The 22,546-nt window shown below is 41.4% G+C and overlaps 2 protein-coding genes across 4 annotated transcripts in view; one reads left to right on the top strand and one right to left on the bottom strand.

Moving 5' to 3' along the window:
* The window catches only part of LOC140465562 (all-trans-retinol 13,14-reductase-like), a 42,712-nt gene extending 35,440 nt beyond the window's left edge, over window positions 1-7,272 (top strand). The window contains exon 11 of the mRNA XM_072561103.1: window positions 6,548-7,272. Coding sequence (XP_072417204.1) covers window positions 6,548-6,693 — 146 coding nt within the window. The 3' untranslated portion in view covers window positions 6,694-7,272. The remainder of the gene's footprint in view (window positions 1-6,547) is intronic.
* A 7,459-nt stretch (window positions 7,273-14,731) lies between these two features.
* Window positions 14,732-22,546, bottom strand: part of LOC140465812 (abl interactor 1-like) — a 49,754-nt gene continuing 41,939 nt past the window's right edge. For all 3 annotated transcript variants that reach the window (XM_072561611.1, XM_072561612.1, XM_072561613.1), the window contains one exon: window positions 14,732-19,215. In XM_072561611.1, coding sequence (XP_072417712.1) covers window positions 19,052-19,215 — 164 coding nt within the window. In that variant the 3' untranslated portion in view covers window positions 14,732-19,051. The remainder of the gene's footprint in view (window positions 19,216-22,546) is intronic.

Raw genomic sequence — 22,546 nt, 5'->3', positions numbered from 1 at the left:
GAGACAGATAGAAGTGATGAGGAATTTGCAACAGCAACAGTATGTGATGGATGGCAGTTATAGGAAGGGGGGAAAGTCTCAGATACAGTCACATAGATGGGTTAACTCCAGGAAAGGTAAGAGAGATAGGCACCTAGGGCAGGAGTCTTCTGTGGCTATCCCCATTTCAAACAGATATGCTGTTTTGGAAAATGTAGGGGGTGATGGATTCTCGGGGGAACGTAGCATAAACAGCCAAGTTTCTGGTTTCTAATACAACGAGGGGTATGTCAGCTTCCAAGAGATCAATTGTGTTAGGGGATCCTGCAGTCAGTGGTACAGACAGACGTTTCTGTGGCCAGCAGAGAAAAAGCAGAATGGTGTGATGTTTCCCTGGTGCCAGGACCAAGGATGTCTCAGAGGGTGCAGAATGTTCTCACGGGGGAGAGGGGCCAGCAGGAGGTCATTGTCCACACTGGAACCAACGACATTGAACGGTAAAAGGTTAAGACTCTGAAGGGAGATTACAAAGAGTTCGGCAGAAATTTAAAAAGGAGGTCCTCAAGGGTAGTAATATCTGGATTACTCCCAGTACCACGAGCTAGTGAGGGCAGGAATTGGAGGATAAAGCAGATGAATGCATGGCTGAGGAGCTGGTGTATGGGAGAAGGATTCACATTTTTGGATCATTGGAATCTCTTTTGGGGTAGAAGTGACCAGTACAAGAAGGACGGATTGCACCTAAATTGGAAGGGGACTAATATACTGGCAGGGAAATTTGCTAGAACTGCTTGGGAGGATTTAAACTAGTAAGGTGGGGGGGGGGGGGGGAGAACCCAGGGAGATAGTGAGGAAAGAGATCAATCTGAGACGGGTATGGCTGAGAACAGAAGTGAGTCAAATAGTCAGGGCAGGCAGGGACAAGGTAGGACTAATAAATTAAACTGCATTTATTTCAATGCAAGGGGCCTAACAGGGAAGGCAGATGAACTCCGGGCATGGTTAGGGACATGGGACTGGGATATCATAGCAATTACGGAAACATGGCTCGGGGATGGGCAGGACTGGCAGCTGTATGTTCCAGAATACAAATGCAACAGGAAGAAAATTAAGGGAGGCAAAAGAGGAGGGAGTGGCATTTTTTGTTAAGGGATAGCATTACAGCTGTGCTGAGGGAGGATATTCCTGGAAATACATCCAGGGAAGTTATTTGGGTGGAACTGAGAAATAAGAAAGGGATGATCACCTTATTGGGATTGTATTATAGACCTCATAAAAGTGAGAGGGAAATAAAGAAACAAACTTGTAAGGAGATCTCAGCTATCTGTAAGAATAATAGGGTGGTTATCGTAGGGGATTTTAACTTTCCAAACATCGACTGGGACTGCCATAGTGTTCAAGGTTTAGATGGAGAGGAATTTGTTAAGTGTGTTCAAGACAACTTTCTGATTCAGTGTGTGGATGTACCTACTAGAGAAGGTGCAAAACATGACCTACTCTTGGGAAATAAGGCAGGGCAGGTGACTGAGGTGTCAGTGGGAGAGCACTTTGGGGCCAGCGACCATAATTCTATTCGTTTTAAAATCGTGATGGAAAAGGATAGACCACATCAAAAGTTGAAGTTCTAAATTGGAGAAAGCTCAGTTTTGACAGTATTAGGCAAGAACTTTCAAAAGCTGATTGGAGGCAGATGTTTGCAGGTAAAGGGACAGCTGGAAAATGGGAAGGCTTCAGAAATGAGATAACAAGAATCCAAAGAATGTATATTCCTGTCAGGGTGAAAGGGAAGGCTGGTAGGTATAGGGAATGCTGGATGACTAAAGAAATTGAGGGTTTGGTTAAGAAAAAGAAGGAAGCATATGTCAGGTACAGACTGGATAGATTGAGTGAATCCTGAGAGTATAAAGAAAGTAGGAGTATATTTAAGAGGGAAATCAGGAGGGCAAAAAGGGAACATGAGATAGCTTTGGCAAATAGAATTAAGTAGAATCCAAAGGGGTTTTACAAATATATTAAGGACAAAAGCGTAACTAGGGAGAGAATAGGGCCCCTCAAAGATCATCAAGGCGGCCTTTGTGTGGAGCCACAGAAAACGGGGGAGATACTATATGAAGATTTTGCATCAGTATTTACTGTGGAAATGAATATGGAAGATATAGACTGTAGGGAAATAGATGGTGACATCTTGCAAAATGTCCAGATTACAGAGGAGGAAGTGCTGGATGTCTTGAAACGGTTAAAAGTGGATAAATCCCCAGGATCTGATCAGGTGTACCCAAGAATTCTGTGGGAAGCTAGAGAAGTGATTGCTGGGCCTCTTGCTGAGATATTTGTATCATCGATAGTCACAGGTAAAGTGCCGGAAGACTGGAGGTTAGCAAACGTGGTGCCACTGTTTAAGAAGGGCGGTGAAGACAAGCCAGGGAACTATAGACTGGTGAGCCTGGCCTCGGTGGGCAAGTTGTTGGAGGGAATCCTGAGGGACAGGATGCACATGTATTTGGAAAGGCAAGGACTGATTCAGGATAGTCAACATGGCTTTGTGCATGGGGAATCATGTCCCACAAACTTGATTGAGTTTTTTGAAGAAGTAACAAAGAGGATTGATGAGGGCAGAGCAGTAGATGTGATGGACTTCAGTAAGGCGTTTGACATGGTTCCCCATGGGAGACTGATTAACAAGGTTAGATCTCATGGAATACAGGGAGAACTAGACATTTGGATACAGAATTGGCTCAAAGGTAGAAGACAGAGGGTGGTGGTGGAGGGTTGTTTTTCAGACTGGAGGCCTGTGACCAGTGGAGTGCCACAAGGATCGGTGCTGGGCACTCTACTTTTTGTCATTTACATAAATGGTTTGGATGCCAGCGTAAGAGGGACAGTTAGTAAGTTTGCAGGTGATACCAAAATTGGAGGTGTAGTGGACAGCGAAGACAGTTACCTCAGATTACAATAGGATCTGGACCAGATGGGCCAATGGCTGAGAAGTGGCAGATGGAGTTTAATTCAGATAAATGTGAGGTGCTGCATTTTGGGAAAGCAAATCTTAGCAGGACTTATACACTTAATGGTAAGGTCCTAGGGAGTGTTGCTGAACAAAGAGACCTTGAAGTGCAGGTTCATAGCTCCTTGAAAGTGGAGTCGCAGGTAGATAGCATACTGAAGAAGGCATTTGGTATGCTTTCTTTTATTGGTCAGAGTACTGAGTACAGGAGTTGGGAGGACATTAGTTAGGCCACTGTTGGAATATTGCGTGCAATTCTGGTCTCCTTCCTATCGGAAAGATTTTGTGAAACTTGAAAGAGTTCAGAAAAGATTTGCAAGGATGTTGCCAGGGTTGGAGGATCTGAGCTACAGGGAGAGTCTGAACAAGCTGGGGCTGTTTTCCCTGGAGCGTTGGAAGCTGAGGGGTGACCTTATAGAGGTTTACAAAATTATGAGGGGCATGGATAGGGTAAATAGGCAAAGTCTTTTCCCTGCGGTTTGGGAGTCCAGAACTAGAGGGCATAGGTTTAGGGTGAGAGGGGAAAAATATAAAAAAGACCTAAGGGGCAATTTTTTCACGCAGAGGCTGGTACATGTATGGAATGGGCTGCCAGAGGAAGTGGTGGAGGCTGGTACAATTGCAACATTTAAGAGGCATTTGGATGGGTATATGAATAGGAAGGGTTTGGAGGGATATGGGCCGGGCTAGGTTGGACTAGATTGGGTTGGGATATCTGGTCAGCATGGACGGGTTGGACCGAAGGGTCTGTTTCCATGCTGTACATCTCTATGACTCTAAAATGTATCAATGAGAGTACAGCAAAAAAATAAAGTCTGAGTTGAGGGATACTCCTCAGGGGATCCAGCAATGGGAAGGCAAGTCTTTTATTGTTCTTCTAGCAGGATGGGCCTGTGGGCAGAGGGCTTTTGGGACTGGAGATCAGAGCAAGGACAGAGAGATAACTATTATTTCCCCATCTCATCACCTACAGAGAAGGAAGCACATTTAAAAGCTTGTATCTGCAACTCACTCCAGATTGACATCTAGAATGTGTTGAGTATTGAGAATTTTGTTAGGGATCATGAGGTTATATCTGGGATTACCTTAGTCTGTAACATCTGGGTGAGAATATTACAGCATACATCATGAATGCCCAGCATGTCTCATTGGCATAGAGACAGTTGTGACCATCTTAATAACGGTCTCATTGTCACAATGAGTATCCTGATTTCAAAGAGAAATACACACTCACCCAATGTTCTCAATCCAGAGGGTGACTGAACCAGAATATGTGCTCCACTTCTATAAAATGTGGAGCCATTGATTGTTTTGCTGTGATGCAGAGGTATATCCCAGCCTTTTTTCTGATACAGACACATAATGAAAGCGGGTGCAACCAAATATAATCTTTCGCTTTACATTTCTCCTCCTCACTCTTTATTGATTCTTTCTCCACTATTTCTCTTGATTGTTTTGATTTGATTTACTCTGAGAGTCCCTGTCCTATCTCACCACTCCAGTAGAGAATAAATGTCTAGTCTGACCCCTGATAAGTGGAAGTTTATCTTCATGCCTCGATCATCTCAAATTCCTCTATATTAGATCTGCTTTTCAAAAACAATCAAAGTATAATGAACAATAAGAAGGAAAATATGAACTGGCTGCACCTCAACCTTGAGGTCGCTGAAAACTGTCTGAGGATGTGGACTGGATAAGCTTCAGTTCAAGATGGGATTACCACTCTCTGTTCTAATGTTCACGTTTCTTCTTTTTGTACTGTCTGCCTGACACAAGCAATACTTGGCCATAACTAGCTGCTCCTGGCAAGAGAAAGTGAAGCATAATTTCATATATATTATTTGCACATTATTTCTCATTAGTCTCAGCCCTGCTCCAAGTTTTGGGACCCTTCAAAATACATGCTCTTCAACATAAAAGAAACCAATTTCGTCAGATTGCTGATTTAATTGATTTTTGACCGGAAGGTAATACACATTTCTTCCTGGCTTACTTATTAGATAAACACCAAAGCATCAATTATAATATTATTGTTCTCATTCTGCTGCTAATGAAGAGATCAATCAAGCAGAGAAAGCATTAACTTTATTTAAGAAGCATCTCACTGTGGCTTCATCTTGCCACAAGTCTGCAAAACAGATTAAGATCATTGCATTGCATCACTTTCTATGATGATGCATTTTGTGTCTCATTAGATATCAAACAATCAGATTTAAACCCTTACAATACCATAACTATGCCTAAGGAGTTGTTACTCAAAGTATAAAGTTCATCTATTAATAATTTACAAAGTTATTAGCAGTATTACACACTTATATAACTTCTACACATTTCTGAGTTGGCAATTTCCTCAGGTCCAACTAACACTAAAACTTTTGGCACAATAAACACCTTCTCTGCTGTGACAAAAATAGTGCAAGAGATCCAAAATCCTTAGTCCCACTGCTGAAGAGAGCATTTCCCATTTTTGGAGGGGAGTGATTGGAAGTGGGCTGTGGTTCACACACGTGCAGTTTATGGAAGTGATTGGCCATTGAAATAACTAGCTGCTCCCAATGAAATTGTAAAGTTCCTGGAGTGTTAAGAAGTGTCAACATTTTCAAGCAGTGTCAAAATAGCTAACACAAATCAAATGTATTTCTATGAATGAAAATGCTTTTCTGAATAGAGTTGCATTATCTGAATTTAAGCAGGATACTTTGTTTTCCTGTCTGCCTGTGTAATGCTGGGTACTAGGTGTATTGATATGGTCAGTGAAGGGGAAAGGGTATTACGTGAAAGTTAAGGACTAAGTCAGCATGGGGGGAGTTGGGGGGGGTCTGAGAGTTCTAGGAGTGAGTAAAGGACCATACCATGGAGTAGGGAGTATGAGTAGACTTGAAATGGGCAGAGGGATATGGGATGGCATGGATAGGGAATCGTTTGTGGGTGAGAGTGACAGGTGTGAGAGCTGAGGGAATGTTCTGTACCTTCCTTTGATTTTTGGTTGGTGGAGCCCTGAGATAGGCTTTGAGCTCAGACCATCTCAGGAACTGACAGCCTTCTCAGCTCTTCCCAAGTCACTTGACCAAATTCCAATCAGCCTGGCCCTCCAATTGAAAATAGGAACTGCAGATGACCAGTCTTAAAGTTTGGATTTGAGGCACAAATCCATTTGCCTTCCATTTCAACACACTCCATTCGGCAATAAAAAAAGAGGTGTGGATCTGAAACATGTTATTTATTGTGTCCTTCTTCTTTTCATGATGTATACAGAAATATAACCACATACACATAAAGATGCACCACAACAAGAGAGGTCAAGTGTCACTATATTTTGATTTTGACAACTATCCTCATTACTTAGACTTTGCTTACAGAAGTCCCTTGTGACCAAACCTGAAACATCAACAAACAAAATACCATGGCGCATGTAAAATCATCATTGTTTCATTGTTCATCTTCAAGAAGAAGAAATTCCCAAATGATCTTGGACAGTTTCTCAGGTGCTGCTTATTTCATTTCTATAGTGTTTCCAGGGCTGCAGTTAATGACATTCTCTTATCTGTGTGCACTTTCTTACAGGTCAGGATGTTTTCTCGAATGGATTGGCTGGAGCCATCCATGGAGGCCTCATCTGTGCCTCTGCCATTTTAGGTCGAATTCTGTATGTGGACCTTCTCCTCCTTAAAAGAAGACTTAAGAAAGAACAACTTAAAAAAGTGCTGTGAAACTTTTGACAATGGGCTAAATTAGTGATATTTCTCTGCATGTTATTGTGGCACTTTGCATTGTAAGTAATTTATGGTTGCCTTCAAACTACTTGACTTGCTGTTGACAATGTTGAAGTCTATACATTGCCATTTCTTTTTCTACCAATGTCGCACATTGTGAAAAGCCAGAGAGGGGAGAGGCGGGTGAGCTGTCAGGGCATTGGACTCTGGAGGCTAAAGTAATGTCAAAGTTCAAACTGGAAGAGATTTTGGATATTCTAGTTTAAGGGACAGTTTCCAGACATCAGAGTGAAATTAGCAGGGTACACTATCTCAGTTGAATCTAGTTTGAATTCCAGCCCATTCCATATGCAGCAGAATTTTTCCATTTTGATTTAAGCATGAAGATGCACGATTTTAGCAGCATCTGACACTACTGTTACCTCCAAGAAAACTTGGTCAATCCCCCGCCACCCATTTAGAGCTGACAGGCAAGCATGGGTGTGTTTCTTGATGAGTCAAAGATTCAATACTGGCATCATATTGAGTACTTTCTGTAAGATAGGGTTTGTGGGAGACAGTGAGTCAGGGGCAAGAGCAGACGTCATCTGCTTGTCCCACCCCATCACAGTTCTCTGATTGTCCCCACGTCGGGGGGTGGGGGGGAGGGGGAGGGCTGCGGTGGCACCCAGTTCTGGCATACAAGGTGTCATGGTTCCCCAATTGGGAAAACTCACTCACCTTCTCACCCACTGGGGAACCAGGTAACTAGGGAGATGGTGAGTTGTAGCCTTTAAAGTGGCCATTAACTGATGACTTAAGAGCTTCAATTGGAGCTGGGTCGAGAAAGATGTCAATAGAGTCTCTGACCTAGAACTTAATTAGTGAAGTGATAAGGTGGGGGTGAGTTTCTTTCAAGAGCTAATTGACCCAATGATTTCCCATTCTAGCCATCTCTCTCAATGCCTCAGGAGAGGGGACTGTGTCCATAGCAGTTAACATTTTGACATAGATACAGTAATACTCTCTCTTGCTTTTGAGAAAAAAAAGTAGGCTTCATGCAATACCTGCCACAATGCCAAAATATCTTACTTTAGCCATTCCTGGCTGTTTTGACAGACAACAAGTATTTTAACAGTTAATCACTCTTGCTCTGTCTAGAGTTTAGATTGGATCTGCTCGATCAGAATAATCAACTTGCAATCTATTCCTGTTATAGATCATACAGTCATAGAAATGTACAGCATGGAAACAGACCTTTCAGTATAACTTGTCCATGCTGACCAGATATCCCAACCCAATCTAGTCCTACCTGCCAGCACCCGGACTATATCCCCCCAAACCCTTCCTATTCATATACCCTTCCAAATGCCTCTTAAGTGTTACAATTGTACCAGCCTCCACCACTTCCTCTGACAGCTCATTCCATACACCCTCTGTGTGAAAAAGTTGCCCCTTATGTCTCTTTTATATCTTTCCCCTTTCATCCTAAACCTATGCCCTCTAGTTCTGGACTCCCCCACCTCAAGTAAAAGACTTTGTCGATTTATCCTATCCATGCCCCTCATGATTTTATAAACCTCTATAAGGTCACCCCTCAGCCTCCGACATTCCAGGGAAAACAGCTCCAGCCTGTTCAACCTCTCCCTATAGCTCAAATTCTCCAACCCTGGCAACATCCTTGTGAATCTTTTCTGAACTCTTTCAAGTTTCACAAAATCTTTCCGAGAGGAAGGAGACCAGAATCGCACGCAATATTCCAACAGTGGCCTAACCAATGTCCTGTACAGCCGCAACATGACCTCCCAACTCCTGTACTCAATACTCTGACCAATAAAGGAAAGCATACCAAACGCCTTCTCCACTATCCTATCTATCTGCACCTCCACTTTCAAGGAGCTATGAACCTACACTCCAAGGTCTCTTTGTTCAGCAACACTCCCTCGGGCCTTACCATTAAGTGTATAAGCCCTGCTAAGATTTGCTTTCCCAAAATGCAGCACCTCGCATTTATCTGAATTAAACTCCATCTGCCACTTCTCAGCCCATTGGCCCATCTGGTCCAGATCCCGTTGTAATCTGAGATTGTCTCTTTTTGACAGAAGTAATCATGACCTTCCATTTGATGGGCTGTGTGGAAATTTCAAATCTTCTACCTATTGCTTGTCTGACTAGTAAGATGATCAAAACAGACACTGGGGGGGGATCCATGGTAGATGATACTGAGACTGATACTCCATTAAAAATGCAAGCGATCAGAATGGTAGTAACAAGTGATAAGAAAGGATCATTATCAGTTACTGAATAGAGCAATGGCAAGGCATTAATCTCTTTGCCTTGCCATTCATTAGAAAAGAATGAGACCTCTGGAACATCAGAGAAACTTTGAGTGTGGTAGTAAAAGAGCCCCCTTGTGGAAAACTCTACAAGTGCACTTGTAATGTCTGGGTTGCACGTTTCCTGGAAGTCATGTCAATCCGAAGCCTGGACTATAAGTTACTCTTCATTAACTTTGTGCTTATTTAGCTCTGTGCTTTACTCTATAATCAATTTGAATTCCAGGTGGCTTCAATCTACTTGTCACACTCACATGCAGAGGGGCCGAATGGCCATCAGTGTTTCCCTGTTTTTGTCTGTCTGCTTTTTGAAATGGATACACTTGCTCATTCAGTGATCGTTTAACTGTTTACATATTGTGGTCATTAAAAATGTAATCAGGTTTTCTAGAATGTTCTATGAAATAAGAAGAGGCTTGAATTAAGTCAAATAACTTTTAAAAATGATACTCCAACTCTCTTAAAGTTCACACCGACACCAAGAGATTACAGGGTGGGAGGATAGATTAGGCGATTGAGAGTTCAGTAACATTAAAGTGACATATGTATGTTAAGGTTCCTGACTTGGCTGGGTAGGGTTGGTGGTACTGCTGCCTTTGGCATCAGAGTAGTTTAAAAATGTAACCAGATCATTAATCAGTCCTTCTGGAGACAGTAGCTGCTGGGTTGAATGTAAGAACTAGGAGCAGGAGGAGACCATTTGGCCCTTCAAGCCTGCTCTGCCATTCAATAAGATCATGGCTGATTTTTTCTGTGACCTCAGCTCCACTTATTTATGCTCTCACCATAACCCTTAATTCCATTATTGTTCAAAAGGTTATCTATCTTAGCTTTAAAAACTTAGCAGGGAAGTCCACGGATTCACAACCCTCTGGGTGAAGACGTTCCTTCTCAGTTCAGTCCTAAATCTACTCCCTGTAATTTTGAGTCTATGCCCTCTTATCCTAGTTGCACCCACCAGTGGAAACATCCTCTTTACATCTACCTTACCTATTCCCTTCATAATTTTTTGTACGTTTCTATAAGATCCCCCCTCATTCTTCTGAATTCCAATGAATATAATCCCAATATACTCAGTCGCTCCTCATAAGCCAACCCCTTCAACTCCAGAATCAATCTTTATACTTAAAATCCCTGTCCACAGCACCAGGAGTGTAAAAAGTAGCAGACAGTTTCAAATCATCTGGAGAGCAATAGAACGAAGGAGTGTTCTTGTTCTTCCTGTGTCTTAGTTATTTGTTCTGGTCTGCCAAGTAAACAGCTGCTTCAAAACACAATCAGCTAGTCAGCTTGTTACATGACCCTTCTCTTCAACTGACCAATAACTGGCTTGTTTATTTCAGTTACTTGGCTTGATAACATTACTTGAGCACATTACTTTCATAACCAGAGTCCAATTCCAAAATAGGTTATGTTTAATGGATTTTCTTCATTCAGTGCCATGCCCAGATGGTTGTATTGGTGTTTTGTTATTGGTGTAGGAGATGATCCCCCTTCATCTGCCTGAAACACAATTTTTCTTGATACAACTTTAATAGCAAGTTGCTCCCATTTCAGTGGTGTTGGAATGCATAAGATACAGTGATGCAGAAATCGTCTTTGACTGATCGCAATCACTAAAAGTGTTAGCTTTTCAAAAATTGAATTGGGGTTTCCAGCTGGTAAATTCCATGGCTGGCTCAAATGCACTTTCACTTCAGTAGCTGCATGATGGTTTCTGCTAATGCTCCTACTACATATCTGTGCAGCAATCATTGTTCAACTCTCTGCATTGGTCTCTTTATCTTCCCGTTTGATGCTCTCATGTTTTAGCTTCTAGGATGGTCTTGTTCTCTCTTGCTATGTAGATATTTTTAAACCAACCTGTTCAGACAGGTTATAACACTTTTCTGGAGCAGATGGGTCTTGAATCTGGGTCTTCTGGTCCAGAGATAGGGGCAGTACTCTTCAGTACTGTTTTATAAACATAGAAGATAGGAACAGCAGAAGACCATTCAGCCATTCAAAGCTGTTTCACCATTTAACCTCATCACAGCTGATCATTCAACTCAATACCTTACTTCCACTTTCACCCCATACCCTTTTAACCTTTTCCCTTCCAACTCTTGGAAAACGTCCAATGTTTTGGCTTCAACTGCTTTCTGTCAGAGAGATTTCCACAGGGTCCTCACTCTCTAGGTGAAAACATTACGCCTCACCTCAGTGTGAATTGAGGCTGGGAACATCTCGCTATAGATGCTGTCCTGCTTTAGAATTTCAGGAAATGTATTTTGTCAAAATGAAGGACTAGTCTATCAGACCAGGTGGTTGGCTATTTCAAAATATAGATTCACTGGTCTAGACTGTAAATGAAAGAAGAGAGAAGACATAAATGTGAAGGTCAGAGCTTTGCAGATTTGAAAAGTGTTAGCTCAAATCTTTCAGTCAGGATTGAAACCCTGTTTCTGACCCTGATTAGAAAATCAAATTGAAAAAAATACTCAATGAATTTCCTTGATTTCATTCATTTATTGTCATGTTTTTTGTCACTCTATGGCGCCATCTTAAAACATAGAAAAAGAAAACAGAATATTGAATATAAAGGCAGAAAAATAAAGAAATAGGGAAAAAGTGTTCAACTTTACATTACTCCTTGTTAAGTGTTCGTCATGCCTGCTCCTCAAATACTGCCTGACCTGCTGTGCTTTTCTAGCACCACTCTAATCTTGACAAGGGCCTGGCGGTCAGGCACAAGTTCCCTTCATCGTGCATTGCACCCACTGCTGAAATGAAAGTCACCACTCTTCAGTGCCATCTCGCCTCCAGGGACACCCTTGTGTTCATAAAACAATGCAGACTTTCAGGTTGACCCTTCTTTAAATTCCTATCAATGACAATGTTCAAATTCCGACAGCTCACCATTGCCACTGTCAGGAGGTTACTGGTACTGCAGCTTTTAAAATCCACAGTAAAAATAAATTATTGATTTTATGTGGAAAGAGTAATCAAAATGGCACCAAACATAATTCAGGTGGACCCAACATTTCTTTCTGAAAAGATATTTCTTACTTGCATTGATGGAAAAAACTATGTACTGACAGTTGCCCTACATTACAAAATGTTTGCATAGAACTTAGAACATAGAACAGTACAGCACAGGAACAGGCCCTTTGACCCATCCTTTGACCCATCATGTCGGTACCTACCAGGACACCATTCTAAATAATCCCATCTACATGTACATGGTCTGGATCCCTCTATTCCCTGCCTGTTCATGTGATTGTCTAAATGCCTCTTAAACATCACATCCACTGCTTTTAGTGAACATAGGAGGTATGGTTAGTAAATTTGTAGATGACACCAAAATTATAGGTGTAGTAACAGCAAAGAAGGTTACCTCAGATTACAACGGGACCTTGATCAGATGGGCTAATGGGCCAAGGAATGGCAGATGAAGTTTAATTTGGATAGTGTGAGGTGCTGCATTTTGGAAAGACAAGTCAGAGCAGGACTTATACACTTAATGGTAAGGTCCTGGGGAGTGTTGCTGAACAAAGAGATCTTGGAATGCAAGTTTATATTCCTAGAAATAGAGTCACAGGTGGATAGGATAGTGAAGAAGGTATTTGGTATGCTTGCCTTTATTGGTCAGAGCATTGAGTATACGAGTTGGGAGGTCATGTAGCGGCTGTATAATACATTGGTTAGGCCACTTTTGGAATAGTGCGTGCAATGCTGGTCTCCCTGCTATAGGAAGGATGTTGTGAAACTTGAGAGGCTTCAGAAAAGATTTACAAGAATGTTGCCAGGGGTGGAGGGTTTGAGTTATAGGAAGAGGCTGAACAGGCTGGAGCTGTTTTCCCTAGAATGTCGGAGGCTGAGGGATGTCTTTATAGAGGTTTATAAAATGATGTGGGTATGGATAAGGTGAATAGACCAGGTCTTTTCCCCAGGGTAGGGAGTCCAAAACTAGAGGGCATAGGTTTAAGGTGAGGGGGGAAAGACTTAAAATGGACCTAAGGGGCAACGTTTTCACACAGAGGGTGGTGAATGTATGGAATGAGCTGCCAGAGGAAGTGGGTGAAAGTGGGTACTGCAGATGCTGGAGATTAGATTCAAGATCAGAGTAGTGCTGGAAAAGCACAGCAGGTCAGGCAGCATCCGAGGAGCAGGAAAATCATCATGAAGGGCTTTTGCCTGAAACTTCGATTTTCCTGCTCCTCGGATGCGGTCTAACCATCTGTGCTTTTCCAGCACTACTCTAATCTTGATTGCCAGAGGAAGTGGTGGAGGCTGGGACAATTACAGCATTTAAAAGACATCTGGATGGGTATATGAATAGGAAGGGTTTAGAGGGATATGGCCAAGTGCTGGCAAATACGACTGGTTGGCATGGACAAGTTGGACTATCTGTTTCCAACTGTTTCCATGCTGTACAGTTCTATGATTCCATCAAATCTGCTTTACCATGCAGCACAAACCAGGCACCTGTTATCCTCTGTATAAAAATCTTGCCTCCCACATCTCCTTTAAACTTTTCCCTGCTCATTTTAAATCTATGCCTCTAGTATTTGACTTTGCCACCCTATGAAAAAGACATTGACTGTCCACTCTATCCATGCATCTTATAATTTTATACACTTCTGTAAAGTTGCCCCTCAGCCTCTGACAAAAACAATCTAATTTTGTCCAACTTCTCCTTATAGCTAATACACTTCATTCCAGTTTATATTCTATAACACTGGGACATTTTGGAATTGTGGTATGTTGGAAACTAATCCCAGTTGATTACCTATTGTAACCTTATACTAACCATTTACCGATAAATATGATGATACAGACAATCAGTTTTAATTGTGAACCATCTGAATAGAATTCTGGTAGATGTACTCTAATAAAAATATTAGTTATCTAATTCTTAAACTATTTTATTTTACAATCTCATTTTCTCCTTTGGCACTCAGAGTGTTAACTCTTGCTGGAGGGCTATTCACTTATACAAAGTCCCTAGATAATCCTGGATGGTGCCTGTCAGTAAACTAAGGGCCATCAAACCAAAGTCTGTCTGATCCCTGCCCAATATCTACAGACATGCCCACATTCCAACATGGGGATTTATTAAGAATAAGAAAAGTGGCTGATATATTGCCTACTTAACTGTGAGGTTCTCAGATTCACTGCAGCCTCAGTTGACGACATTTGACAGAGCAATTCCCTGAACAAGCCATCCCTGTCTGTAGGTTCAGTTACATACACATAAACATTCATATCACTAAAAACTGAGAGAGTGTCTATAACCCAGTTCATTCAAATTAACTTAAAGCCGTCTTATACCTTAAGTAATGGGTGTTGTTATATATCTTCCTAAAATGAATAAAAAGTTCAAGAAGGCAGAGCTGAGTAGGTATAATAATAAATTCAATTTCATCATTTCTGCTAGGAACTCTGATAAATTGTGAATGATGAAATATCTGATTTTCTTCCTGTGAAGTAAATTGACATCTGTTACTAAGACACTCCATCAGTCAATTTGTTATTGAAATCATCAGAAGATATCAGTTTCATAATGTCAGAGAGAATTTTGCGTAATAAAATGTGAACACTTTATATTGGCAAAATGACATAAAATAAATTGCATTTCAAATCCTGGATATTGATTCTTTAATCTTATTGAATTATTCCAAATGTTTATTTACTCAATTACAAGGGGCATGCCCATGCTATGTTACAATTAATTTCCCTTTAATGGGCACTGCTGCATTATTACAGAAATGAAATAGAATTTAATTATACTACTTAAGGCCTGAAGTATAAAACATTCATTTAATTCTACTTTCATGTAGAGAAAATTTAATTTTGCAAATGTTACACAAAAGAGCAAAAATTCTTTCAGTACTCTGTGTGTTAATCAGATGTACAAAAATAATCATTATATATGATGCAACCTAGAAATTGCTGATGGCATGCTCTTCAAGTGTTTAAAATAGTCCATGATATTCCATTACTCACTATCTTAATATTATTCATTTTAAAGCAGACAGGTTAACATATGTTTCAATACATAGAAACCCATACAGCAGTCTAAAACAAAGCCAACACTAATTTCTGTGCTTTAAGAAAAACTAAACTATATTTACATCTTTCACCTGTAGCACAGAAAATGAGAAGATCAGTAAAAATTAAAATAGAATTAGGCAAGAAAAATATTTTACATTTTAGCATGTGAGAATCCAGTGGAAGAGAAATTCCATAGTGTACCGAACTTACTTAGATAAACCAGAGTGTCTATTGACTTCACAGCATCAATCAACGAGTTGGAGATGAGGTGGAAATTATGGCAGGATTCAAATCTATTTACATAACCACAGTTTAAACAATGAACTACAGCAGATACAGTCTGCAGAGTTGATTTGTAAAGAGAAACACAGCAAAGAGAACTCATGCTCAAAACCACAATTATTGCTCCTGATAAAAGAAGGGTCATTTTTCCCCAGCACAGTAGATTGACAGTGACTTTATACCTACTAATTATTTTTACAATGAATAGCAGTACAATTGTTTACACTGTTTTAAAATCAATCCAGCTCATTTACAGCAGTGCAATCAGCAGGATTGATGAACAAATTAATTAATCATCTCCGATGTAGGTGAGAATACATATTAAAGCAGGCAACTGACTAGGTGTGGTTGCTTATTGGCGACAGCATTAACTTTTCTTTATTGGTAGACATTAACAAGGAGGCAATTGATTCAGCATCAAGTACAAAAGCTGGGTTAGTATGGGAGGGAGGGGAGAGGTGTAGAGAATATGGGGCTAGTGGAAATAGCACAATATGCTATTATCAGAAGACATTGCCAGTTGAATGAAATGAAGGACACTACCACTCAAGGGCTGAAGATGCAATCAAAAACTTCAAACAAAAACCATTACTCCTGTCGCATGTAACTTCAACATTACCTGAACTCTCGAGAACCATCCTCTGAGACTCTGCAATAACATTGCACAAGGTTTAACCCTGCTTCATGTATATAGTCATTCACATTGCACTGGCAATGAACTAATAACAATTGCAATAACAGTTTGTGAATGTTCATGGAATCATAGAATCCCTACTATGTGGAAACTGGCCATTTGACCAAATAAGCCCACATTGACCCTCCGAAGAGGATCCCACGCAGACCCATTTCCCTATCCTATTGTTCCACATTTCCCCTAATTAATATACCTACCCTACACATCCCTAAATACTCTGGGCAATTTAGCATAGTCAATTCACCTAAACTGCACATCTTTGGACTGTGGGAGGAAACTGGAGCACCCGGAGGAAACCCACGCAGACACGGGAAGAATGTGCAAACTCCACACAGCCAGTTGCCCAAGGCTGGAATCGAACCCGTGTCCCTGGTGCTGTGAGGCAGCAGTGCGAACCACTGAGCCACTGAGTTGATGATTTATTCAAGGACACAATTTTTCAAAACATTATAAATATATTCACAGTAGATTAAAAGATGAAGTGGTGTATTAAAGTGATATTGCACGAGAGTTTTGATGTAATTTTGTGATTCGTTTTTCTGAAGCTTAAGTACAGATTTTCCCTTTCATAAATACTAATCAAAAAGAGCAAACTACTTATAATCAGGTCATTCAAAGCACTATTTATATTGATTACTTACATACTCAGAATTAGGGGAGATTTTATTTTATTAAACAAAAACCACAACTTTCAGGTTTCACTTGTTGAAGTGCATTCATTTCATGTACCACCAACTGCAAGCTTGCTGTCCTAAGTCCACACCTGCTACTAGCTGATTTTCTTTTTGTGTGATGAATTCATACTTTCATTTTGTTAGGTAAGTCTGTATATTATTGAGAAAGTTTGTTGGGGTTAGCATTTCTTTGGAGAATAACAATGCCAAGACTTCACTGATACATGATAGAACCCAATCTAATCTTTTTTTTCAGTATACAGTCATTGCCTCTTTACTTTTGTTGAGATAATGTTATGTGCAAATTGCCTACTTTACAATAGTGAAGTTAAAAAAAATTCCTCAGTCACTATCAAGCACTTTCAGATATCTTGAGTTTGTGGAAGGCATTAAACAAATACAAATGCTATTTTGAGTTCAACTATTTGCCCAGAGTTCTAAATTTCCAAAAGGTTGAACAATTCAGAACTTTTTAAAATTTAGGTTTATCATTAATATCACGAAGATATAGATCTTTCGAAACTAAATTGGTGTTAGAAAAGAACAAGATTTTACAACATGGTAATCTATTTCATCTGTCTGCACATTTCTCATGTTTACTTTTGTAAATTTGCAATTTTATTTTGGTAATTTTGGTTTTGCATTTGACCAAAGATGTTTGTGTCTTTCATTTGCAGATCGGAGTTCAGAAGTGACAGGTGTAATCTCAATGGTAGTCAATGCTTGGGAACATTTCTGAATCCTGTCCGGGTACTTGGTGGTAGCGCACCCTCTGCTGTGATCTTGTGGATGTAGCCTCTTGATTGGCCACCTCATACCCTTTGTCCAGTGTAGGAGGGCAAGCAAAATCATGAGGCTGCAGACCTAACCAAAGGAAGTGGATGCTGGCACTGTTGCTGTTGCTGAGGTGGACTACAACGGCACCTCCACCTTGAGGCTCCATCTGACGATGTCTCAATTTCATTGCAATGCACTGTGTCCACAGCTGAGCTTCCCAATTCTTGCAGCCCTGCTAGATGAGAAGACATTTCACAGGCCACCTACCAGCAAGCCTACTCTAGGCATCTCTGATTTTGATTCAGATGGTGGCCTGTCCCCTACGAAGAAATTGCCAGCAGTGATCCAGTCTTTGGGCACTCAAATTGGCTAATGACCAATATTGGATGGGTAGCTCTTGCCTAGCTTTCCACCCCATATCTGGCAAAAGTAGCTGAGGGCTCCACCAACCAACCAAAACCTCTCTAGGATGACCTTCCTCTCAGCCAAAACTGCCCTTGGAGGATTTCACCCATATAATTAACAGGAGTGTGTTATGGACTGGGCCAGACCACTCAAAACATTCTGAAGCAGGCAGCCCAGACCGTAACTTCGCAATTTGTTTTAGTAAGTATACAGTGAAAATTACCCGAAGTAAGTTAGCTAGGTTGACTACAAGGATTTAAAAAGGACAAAAATTTATTCACAAAAGTTCGGAATGAAACACAAAGAACAGAATAAACAACACCTACAGAACTCGGTCTATCCAAACCAGATTAAATTATACTGTTCCAAATATACACAAAAGTCCCAATAAACAAACCCCATACACACAGAACAAAAAATGAAACAAAGGCTTACAGGTCGAAGTTAGAAAGGCAGAAGGTGAGAGATTCTAGCAACCTTTTACCACAGCTCCACAGCTGAACTCCTAACTAAAATTCTAAACTGAACTGCTCAGTTAGAGTGCTGGCCACGCCCCCTTGACTTGTACAGGTTACTTCTAAAAACATAAAAGCTTTGGCCTAAAGTCTCATCTGTTAACATATAAACAAAAGGCCTTTCATCTCCGTACCAAACCAGTCGATTCAGAGCCTGAGTGATTTATGACCCCTCTGGAAAAAAACCAAGGACACAGTATCCTGGAGAAAAGGAACAGCTTTTTTTAAAAAAAGACCAGCTTTGTGGCAAGAGATTACACCTCTAGCAAGTTGTGGTTGCCTTTCACAAGTCCAGTGGAACTTCATCGATGGAAGTAAATAGATGGCCAAGCCAATATTCCAGTTTCTCTTGGTTGGTTTTAGGATTTAGAATTGCTTTTTGACAGTTAGAAGTGGAAAACCTCTTGTACTTCAAATACTACAGGAAGGAACATACACTAAGCTTTACCAGGTAAAGTTCTTCTTTAGATTTATTTTCAGTCAGTTTCAAGGTTTGAGGAATAGCAACAGCGCTCACAGAATGGAAGGAACATGACTGTCCTTTCCAGGGGTGTTTGTTGCGAAAGCAAAACTATTTGTACCACTTTGTGCCATGACTAATTTACCTATTGCTTGCAGTCCCATGAACATGTAATATCCTTTTTGTATCCTGCTGTCTTAGTCCAGGCACTGTACATAGTTTGAAGGGAAGAAGCCTGTAGCTCCATTGATAACACCTTCATACCATCCATTTTCACTCTTGGCAATGACATAGATGATTTCTCCTTGTTGAAAAGTCAAATCATCACCACTCTGTTTGTTGTAGGCATACAGTGCAACAACTGAGGAAAAAAGAACACACAGATCCATTTATGGCTGACTGAAAGCACAGATGGAGGTATTTAAAGTACAGGAGGACAGCTTTCAGTCCATCATGTCTACAGGACACACTGAACAGGAATCCAATCAGGTTTATTCCCCATTAAAATTGAATAGCTCTAATGCTGCCTGGCTTGCTGTGTCCTTCCAACCTCCTGCCTGTCTAGTTTGGATTCCAGCATCTACAGTTTTTTTGTCTCTAACCAAGTGAAGCTTGGTGACATCCCTCAAAAAAAATGGACAAAAATCAACAGACTTCCTAAAATCAATGTAAAAATACACAGTAAGTAAAAGAAATGTAATGCAGGGGGTATACATATCACTGTTATGTTTTGTTTGCAGCATACATACTTGGACATTGCGGTAGATAGCTATATTTGAGTTTTTGCCAGTTCATCTCAGCCAGGCCCACAGGGGCCGACCGGACCTCTCAGTCACTGCCCATTTCAATTCCCCGAACCACTCCCTTTCTGACATAACCATCCTTGGCCTCCTCCATTGCCACAATGAGCCACACCACAAATTAGAGGAATAGCACCTCATCTTCCACCTGGGCAGCAGGAGGACTCAGCTTTGGCAAATAGAATTAAGGAGAATCCAAAGGGTGTTTACACATATATTAAGGACAAAAGGGTAACTAGGGAGAGAATAGGGCCCCCTCAAAGATCAGCAAGGAGGCCTTTGTGTGGAGCCACAGAAAATGGGGTAGATACTAAGTGAATATTTTTCATTAGTATTTACTATGGAAAATGGTATGGAAGATATAGACTGCAGGGAAATAGATGGTGACATCTTGCAAAATGTCCAGATTACAGCGGAGGAAGTGCTGGATGTCTTGAAATGGTTAAAAGTGTATAAATCCCCAGGACATAGTCAGGTTTACCTGAGAACTCTGTGGAAAGCTAAGGAAGTGATTGCTGGCCCTCTTGCTGAGATATTTGTATCATCGATAGTCACAGGTGAGGTTCCGGAAGGCTGGAGGTTGGCAAATGTGGTGCCACTGTTTAAGAAGGGCAGTAAAGACAAACCAGGGAACTATAGACAGGTGTGCCTGACCTTGGTGGTGGGCAAGTTGTTGGAAGGAATCCTGAGGGACAGGATGTATATGTATTTGGAAAGGCAAGGACTGATTCGGGATAGTTAACATTGCTTTGTGCGTGGGAAATCATGTCTCACAAACTTGATTGAGTTTTTTGAAGGAGTAACAAAGAAGATTGATGAGGGCAGAGTGGTAGATGTTATCTATATGGACTTCAGTAAGGCGTTCGACAAGGTTCCCCATGGGAGACTGATTAGCAAGGTTAGACCTCATGGAATACAGGGAGAACTAGCCATTTGGATACAGAATTGGGTCAAAGGTAGAAGACAGAGGGTGGTGGTGGAGGGTTGTTTTTCAGACTGGAGGCCTGTGACCAGTGGAGTGCCACAAGGATTGATGCTGGGCCCTCTACTTTTTGTCATTTACATAAATGATTTAGATGCGAGCATAGGACGTACAGTTAGTAAGTTTGCAGATGACTCCAAAATTGGAGGTGTAGTGGACAACGAAGAGGGTTACCTCAGATTACAACAGGATCTGGACCAGATGGGCCAATGGCTGAGAAGTGGCAGATGGAGTTGAATTCAGATAAATGTGAGGTGCTGGATTTTGGGAAAGCAAATCTTAGCAGGACTTATACACTTAATGGTCAGGTAATAGGGAGTGTTGCTGAACAAAGAGACCTTGGAGTGCAGGTTCATAGCTCCTTGAAAGTGGAGTCTCAGGTAGATAGGATAGTGAAGAAGGCTTTTGGTATGCTTTCCTTTATTGGTCAGAGTATTGAGTACAGGAGTTGGGAGGTTATGTTGCGGCTGTACAAGACATTGGTTAGGCCACTGTTGGAATATTGCGTGCAATTCTGGTCTCCTTCCTATCGGAAAGATGTTGTGAAACTTGAAAGGGTTCACAGAATATTTACAAGTAATGTTGCCAGGGTTGGAGGATCTGAGCTACAGGTAGAGGCTGAACAGGCTGGGGCTGTTTTTTCTGGAGCGTCGGAAGCTGAAGGGTGACCTTGTAGAGGTTTACAAAATTATGAAGGGCATAGATAGGATATATAGACCAAGTCTTTTCCCTGGGTTTGGGGAGTCCAGAACTAGAGGGCATAGGTTTAGGGTGAGAGGGGAAAGATATAAAAGAGACCTAAGGGACAACCTTTTCACGCAGAGGGTGGTACATGTATGGAATGAGCTGCCAGAGGATGTGGTGGAGGCTGGTACAATTGCAACATTTAAAGAGACATTTGGATGGGTATATGAATAGGAAGAGTTTGGAGGGACATGGTCCGGGTGCTGGCAAGTGGGACTAGATTGGGTTGGGATATCTGGTCAGCGTGGACGGGTTGGATCGAAGGGTCTGTTTCCATGCTGTACATCTCTATGACTCTATGGCTCAACATAGAGCTCTCTGATTTTAAATAACCTCTCTTCCCATCCCCCAACTCCATTCTCAGCCCCTCCTCCTCCCTTTCACTGCTCCTTCACACCAACCAAATTTATTCCTCCCATTGACCAACCAGGTCATACTCTCTACCTGCCTCACCTATCCCCACTTCAACACCCTGCCCCCGCCACCCCCTTTATCTGCAGCACTCCCTACACCCACTCCCAATCCTGAAGGGTTACACCCAAAATGTTGACTTCTCCAGCTCCTGATGCTGCCTGGCTTGCTATGTTCTTCCAACCTCTTGCCTGTCCATACAAGCTTCACTTGGTATGGTTTACTGCGGTTAGGTGTACCCCTTGATTAAAATTAGAATTAGAATCCCTACAGTGTGGAAAAAAGCCATTTGATCCAACAAGTCCACACTGACACTCCGAAGAGTATCCCACCCAGACCCATTCCCCTACACCTATTACTCTACATTGCCCCTAACTATTGTACCTAGCCTGACATATTTCTGAACAGTATGGGCAATTTAGCATGGCCAATTCACCTAACCTACACATCTTTGGACTGTGGGAGGGAACTGGAGCACCTGGAGGAAACCCACGCAAACACGGGAAGAATGTGCAAACTCCACACGGACAGTTGCCCAAGGCTGGAATCGATCCCAGGTCCCTAGTGCTGTGGGGCAGCAGTGCGAACCACTGAGCCACCATGGCGCCAAATTATCCAGAATATTTGAACAAACGGCAAACTGGTCACTACGTGCCAGTTAATAAAACGTCTGATGTGCAGCTAAAAACAAAAGTATCAAAGTTTGGATAAAAAGAAATAAATTCCATAAGAACTAAAAGCAAAAGTCCTACCGG

The sequence above is a fragment of the Chiloscyllium punctatum genome, chromosome 42 (genome assembly GCF_047496795.1).
Source record: "Chiloscyllium punctatum isolate Juve2018m chromosome 42, sChiPun1.3, whole genome shotgun sequence".
NCBI classification, from domain to species: Eukaryota; Metazoa; Chordata; class Chondrichthyes; order Orectolobiformes; family Hemiscylliidae; genus Chiloscyllium; species Chiloscyllium punctatum.
This window is presented reverse-complemented; position numbering and strand designations above follow the sequence as displayed.